The sequence below is a fragment of the Eurypyga helias genome, unplaced genomic scaffold (assembly GCF_000690775.1).
Source record: "Eurypyga helias isolate BGI_N326 unplaced genomic scaffold, ASM69077v1 scaffold16170, whole genome shotgun sequence".
NCBI lineage: Eukaryota > Metazoa > Chordata > Aves > Eurypygiformes > Eurypygidae > Eurypyga > Eurypyga helias.
The window spans coordinates 69,577-75,401 of record NW_010226400.1 but is presented as its reverse complement, the minus strand read 5'-3'; the positions used below and the strand labels follow the sequence as shown (position 1 = coordinate 75,401).

The 5,825-nt window shown below is 55.7% G+C and overlaps 1 protein-coding gene across 1 annotated transcript in view; it reads right to left on the bottom strand.

Moving 5' to 3' along the window:
- The window catches only part of AMN (amnion associated transmembrane protein), a 20,867-nt gene that overhangs the window by 381 nt on the left and 14,661 nt on the right, over window positions 1–5,825 (bottom strand). Inside the window, 7 exon segments of the mRNA XM_010153059.1 lie at window positions 1–2; window positions 4–30; window positions 2,273–2,447; window positions 3,170–3,356; window positions 4,307–4,389; window positions 5,408–5,516; window positions 5,598–5,735. The exon segment at window positions 1–2 is cut by the window's left edge and continues 59 nt beyond it. Of these exon segments, the coding sequence (XP_010151361.1) occupies window positions 1–2; window positions 4–30; window positions 2,273–2,447; window positions 3,170–3,356; window positions 4,307–4,389; window positions 5,408–5,516; window positions 5,598–5,735 (721 nt within the window).

The following is a 5,825-nucleotide window of genomic DNA, read 5'->3' as shown; positions in this document are numbered from 1 at the left end:
CAAGGCTGGGAGAGGCGCAGGGCAGGCAGCCTGTGGAGAGCACAGGGCATCATCCCCCGCATCCCACCTGCCCCAGCAGTTCCTTCAGCCACACTTCATCTGCATCTTAGAGAGGTGAATGGGAAAATACAGGGCAAAGTTTCGGGCTGTCCTTGCAATTGGATGTTTGCACCCTTCCCCAGGAAAAAGCTGCCATATCCAGCACAAACCATTAAGCCTGGAAGTGTAAGACCTGCATCCTGTAGGCATGAGTTTGTCACAGGCAGACAACCCCAGCACAGGCTTTGCTTTGGAGCCATCGCTCTCCCTCCATGGCCCAAAATAAATTGCCACAGAACTGACACCTGTTCCCACTGCAATCTCAACAAGCACTAATTACTTTTATCATGTTATCATTTAATCATCTTAATTACCATCACCACTTTTATTATTTTCTTCATCACTCCTATCCTAAGGGTCCCAGTCACCCGGCATCATTCCCTGCACCAGGCACCTGGTGTGGGTGGGCTCATCAGTGGGTCCTGAGGGTCTACAGATGCTTAAACGTTGTGACCACAGGAGCTGTGCTATCTGCAGGGAGGCTGGGCCAGGCCCTTTTTGGTAGAAAAAGGCTAAATTTGCTGGTTCGCTGGGGGTTAGGGCAGCTCTGCTGCATGGAGGCCGACTCTGCAGGCTCCCAGAGCCTCCTGCCTAATTTGCAGCATCCCTGCTGGTGCTGGATGCCTCCCCGATGCTCAGCAGCACTGCACACAGGGGCTCTGCCCTGCAGCCACCCGGACACACGCAGGAGGAGCAGGTCGGCCGGGGACGTGGCCTGGGCTCAGGTTCAGCTCCGTCTCCCGTAGCTACACGAACTTCCCCCCCGCTGCTGACAGAGCTGGTTTCAAAGCCCTGTCCGGCATCCAAAGAAGTGTCAGTGGAAGATAAATCATCAAGTAGCAATTATGGGGCTGGGAGTTTTATTTAGAAATTAAATGAAGGCACGGGTTTATTGCTAGGAAATGTCATGTCAGCACGTGCTGAGCGGCAGGGTGAGCAACCCCGGCCACGGCCGCTGCTGCACAGCAAGGAAACCCAGCAGGGAACCTGGAGGGAAGAAACAGCCTGACTTGTGAGGCGGTGACATGCCCAGCCCAAGCACTGGGGAGCTACGCAGATCCCCTGGCAGACATCGGTGCACTTGGCACATGTAAATTTAAGCAATTCCCATCCTCTGGTTATGGACCCATGTAGGGTCCATCCCTCTTGCCTGCAGTTGGGTGAGATAAGCCACAGCGGCTCAGTGGACGGCTTCAGGCATGATGTCTGTCAATGAACGCTGCAAAACCCTCCAGAGGAAGGTGGGTGCACAAGCAAGGAGCAGATGTGGGTGCCCGAGCACCTGCTGTGGGCACTGCTGGGATGCCCTAGTCACTGCCGGAGCCCATCTCCAAGCTATGAGGGGAAAAGGTGATGGAGAAGGGGCATTTCTGATCAGCTCCCAGCTGCGGTGAGGTCAGGTGCCATGTGCCCACCTTCCCTCCCCTGGGACCTGCACCCACTCTCAGGACAGCGTCAGCAACTAAAGCACCAGAACCCACATTTGTTTGTCGATGGTGAAACTCCCTTTCATGGCTACAAAGCTGTAGGACGAGTGGTTTGAATGGTTTTGCTGCATTTCTGTTTAGCAGCTGGAAGTTTCAGTCCTCCACCCCTGGCAAAATAACGGTTACAAGAAACAGGAGGTGTCACTGGGCAGCATGACCAGGCTGTGCAAAGCTCCAGCCGAGCCACAGCAGCTCTGCTCCCCCCAAGAACACCGCACCATGCCAACAAGCAACTCCGCCAGGCCACGGAGGATGCTGAAGTACCAGTTCAAGAGTATAAAAGTGCTTTTCAGCAACTTCACCTCCAATAAACCATGAGGAACAATGAGGCCAACAGGAACAGGTTGCCCAGAGAAGCTGTGGATGTCCCATCCCTGGAAGTGTTCAAGGCCAGGCTGGATGAGGCTTTGAGCAACCTGGTCTAGTGGAAGGTGTCCCTGCCCATGGCAGGGGGGGGGAACTAGATGATCTTTAAGGTCCTTCCCACCCCAAACCACTCTATGATTCTGTGAACCAGTAATGTTGGGTACAGCAGTCTGCCTGGCCATGCCCACCACTGAGGGAGCTCTGCGCAGCACTGCTTGCCCCTGTGTCACCAGGATAACTGGAAGGACAGCCTGGGGTGACAGTTGCCCCCAGGCAGAAGAAAGCTCGCAATACGTTGCCAGCAGAAGCCCCATCCCTACCTTAACTTTCCTTTTCTGTAGAGGAAGAAGATCCCTCCAAGGAACAGGAGACCAAAGAGTAGCCCCAGGACTGTCCCAGCTGTGATCCTGCTCAGTGAGTGGCTCCCCACTTGCCCGCTTAAAGTGCTGCCGGTGGCCACCTCCACTTTACCACTCAAAATGCCAAGTGCTTCACCTGGAAAAGGGCAGGAAGAAATAGGGGTGAGGTCTGGACAGGGCAACACATCCCCACACCGATTCACACACAGGGCAAAGGGAGCCTGCAGCTGGGTCTGGTGCTGCTCGCCTGGTTGATCCCCTTTCCCAGGGACAGGGCGTGGGTGGACTCAACAGGGACAAGCCCACGCTGCCCACACAACCACCACCGGCTCCTCTGTCTGTCCCTACATGCCCATCAGCATCTGCCGGCTTACACGGCTGCCCCCACACACGGCATTCCGGCTGGAAAGTGGCTCTGCAGAGAGGGACCTGGGGGTGCTGGGGGGCACCAAGCTGGCCATGGCCAGACAGGGCCTGGAAGGACAACTGTATCCCAGGCTGCATGAGGAGGAGGGTTGCCAGCAGGTCAAGGGAGGTGAGCCTTCCCCTCTGCTCTGTCCTGGCGAATCCCAGCCGCAGTGCTGAGCTATTCCCAGCGGTGCCCAGTCACAGGACAAGAGGCAATGGGCACAAATTGAAATACAGTAAATTCCACTTAAATATAAGTAAAAACTCTTCTACTGCAAAGGTGGTCAATCAGGAGGACAGGGTGCTTGAGGATGTTGTGGAGTCTCCATCCTTGGAGTCATTCAAAACCCAGCTGGACATGTGGGCTGCTGGCAGGGGACAAAGAGTTCTGGACAGCAGTAGGTTTAGGTGCACCCATGGGGGACACGCTAAGGAGGACAGCGGTGTTACCGTGCTGTGCTACGTCCTCCATGATGGCTGCTGCCAGCTGCTCCGCAGTGGTGCCGCTCTGCGCTCCGGCTCCATCATCGATCAGCACGATTTGGATGAGAGGAATGGAGCTTCGGGGTATGACCCCCAGGAAGGTCTGCGCTTTGTGCACCTTGGATATGGCCATCCGCACGCCAGCATACTTGGGCTTTTCGAAACACAAGGAGAAACGTGAAGCCCGTGAGAGCGGTAGCAGAAATTAGTCACCTTTACAGACAGCCATGATGGATGCACCAGCAAGGCCCACCTATAAATCTTCATGGGAGCCCCATCACAGAGCTGCCATCCTTGTTACCACAGTGACGCTGCGTTTCCCAAAGGAGAGGTTCGTATCTCCCCTCCCTTCCAAGCTGTGACCAGGACCCAGCACACTGCACCCCCCCACAGAGGCGAGCGCGCCGAGAAAGCAATTTTGTGTAGCGCACCCATTAAACGCTGCATTAAGACATGTGCAGCTGTAAGGAGAGCCAGCAGCAGGCTTTCAGCTCAGGATCAATAGAGCAATACTCTGATATCGATCCTCCCAGTGCAGCTCAGAGCATGCCTCCTCCCCGGCAGCTCCCGGCCAGGAGGAGGGATGTCATGCTGTGTCTGACAGGCAGCAGTGCGGAGTGATGCCCTCTGAGTGCTGACCAGTGCCAGTTACTCACCCAGTGCTTGCCTACGGGAAATGAAAAGCAGCCCAGCGTTGGGAGACATCTCACAGGGGCCAGGGGATCCCCTGCTGCAGGTTTGCATGATCCCAGTCACATGGGCTGACCTCCCAGGTTACCTAGACCTGACCTCCTGTGTTTTCCAGAGATTCCAGCAAGCCCCACTGCATCCTTCCCCGTCTGCATGCCAGCAGCTGTTCCTGCCCCACATTGAGCATTGAGAGGGCAGGTGGGCTGTGGGGGGAGCCGTGCCAGCCCCTATGGCAAGCTGGGACATCCAAGAGGCCAAATCTGTGGGGTGAGGCCTGCAGGGTGGTGAGGCTGAACCCCCAGTATCGCTGGGACCGCATGACCCCCAACAGCTCTGCCAGCATCAAGTCACTGGCAGACATGGCCCATGGCTTGTGGTCCCGTTAGCCCCTCCCGATCTGACGGGCTGATGTACCTGGCTCAGCATGTCTTGGACCAGCCTGTCCCGGTACTTCTGCAGGTCAAAATCAGGCGTGAAATCCAGGTTAATGGTGGCTCCTGCAGCCCAAAACCAGACAGAAGTGACAGAGCCGTGCCACGGAGCCCGGGCAGAGGGCTTCCATGGCAGCACGGCTCTGACTGCCACGGAAGGCACTGGAGACCCTCCGGTACTTCCATGCTGGTCTGGCTGTGCTCAGGACACAGCCCAGCCAGACCAGCACCGCCCCAACAAACTTCTCCTTCCCTTGCCAATCTTTTTATCAACTGGGTTAGATGAAAGGCTTTTAGTCTCCACCATATTCCAGAGAGAAGCTTTCCCTGGAAAGCTTTCTCCCACATATCCCTCTGGGAAGCTCTGCATGTCCCCAATTTCAGGGGTGGAGAGGATGGGACACCGCGCTCCCTAGACCACTGCACTGCAGTCATTGAGTCAAACATTCTCCTTGGAAAAAATGCAAGTAAGCATTTGTTGAAATATTAAATTCTCCTAAAGCTTTTAAGGGGCTCTGCCTTTAGGAGCACATTGGAGAAACATATGGTGCTGTTTCAATGAATTTCATAGGATATACCAAATATTCAGGTACAATTGTGCATGAAAAATTCCCCTTAGCAACCTTCCAGGTAGATTAATGGAGAAACGTCCGTTGCAGAGGGAACGCTGTCAATCTGCATGTTTTCATTTTCAAAGAAATTAAACAAACTTGCTGCTGGAAAGCTGACATTACAGTGAAAAAGGTGCATTTCCTCCGAGTGTTTTCCACTGCGTGAACTCAGCAGAGCCCTATTAGCTTGACGAGCTGTGACATCCTGACAGGATAAACCAGAGGCAGGGACAAAGGGCTGCAACTCGGAACAGGATCCCAAAAGACAGGCTGATGCCTTAGAGAGATGCCCTGGGAGAGTGGCACGTGGGATGGGACCCATGGATGAGACCCATGGGAGCAGTCATACAGCAAAAATTCAGCCCACAACCAGCAGCACATCCCGCACCCAGCTTTTCCCCGTGGAGCAGGGGAAGGGGGCTGGGGCAGCCGGTGCGGTGAGGAGGAGGAATAGGGCTGTGCCCCCCACTCACCGCAGATCCTGCAGCAGTGGCCCAGGGGCTGCAAAGGGCTCTGGCATGCTGGCGCTGGGCATTGCCTCCCTGATGCCCCGAGCAGGGCCGGGCAGATGCGGTGACCATCCTAAAGGAGAGCAGGGCAGCATCAGTCCCTCCCCCCGGAAACTGTAATGGCACCCCCCTAAATTGTAATGGGAAGACTCACCACAGCGTTCCCGCAGGCACAGCCAGACTTGTCGGGACAGCCGGTGCCCGTCACCTGGAGAGTGCCATTGCCGTGGAACTGCAGCGGCGCAGAGGGACCCTGCAGGTACGAGGCCCAGGCCTCGGGGCTGCTGAGCTCCTGCGTGAGGGAGAGCAGCAAAGCAGGTGAGCATCCCCAGCGGGGCAATGGAATCAAATAATCATGGAGTGTTTTAGCTTGACAAACACG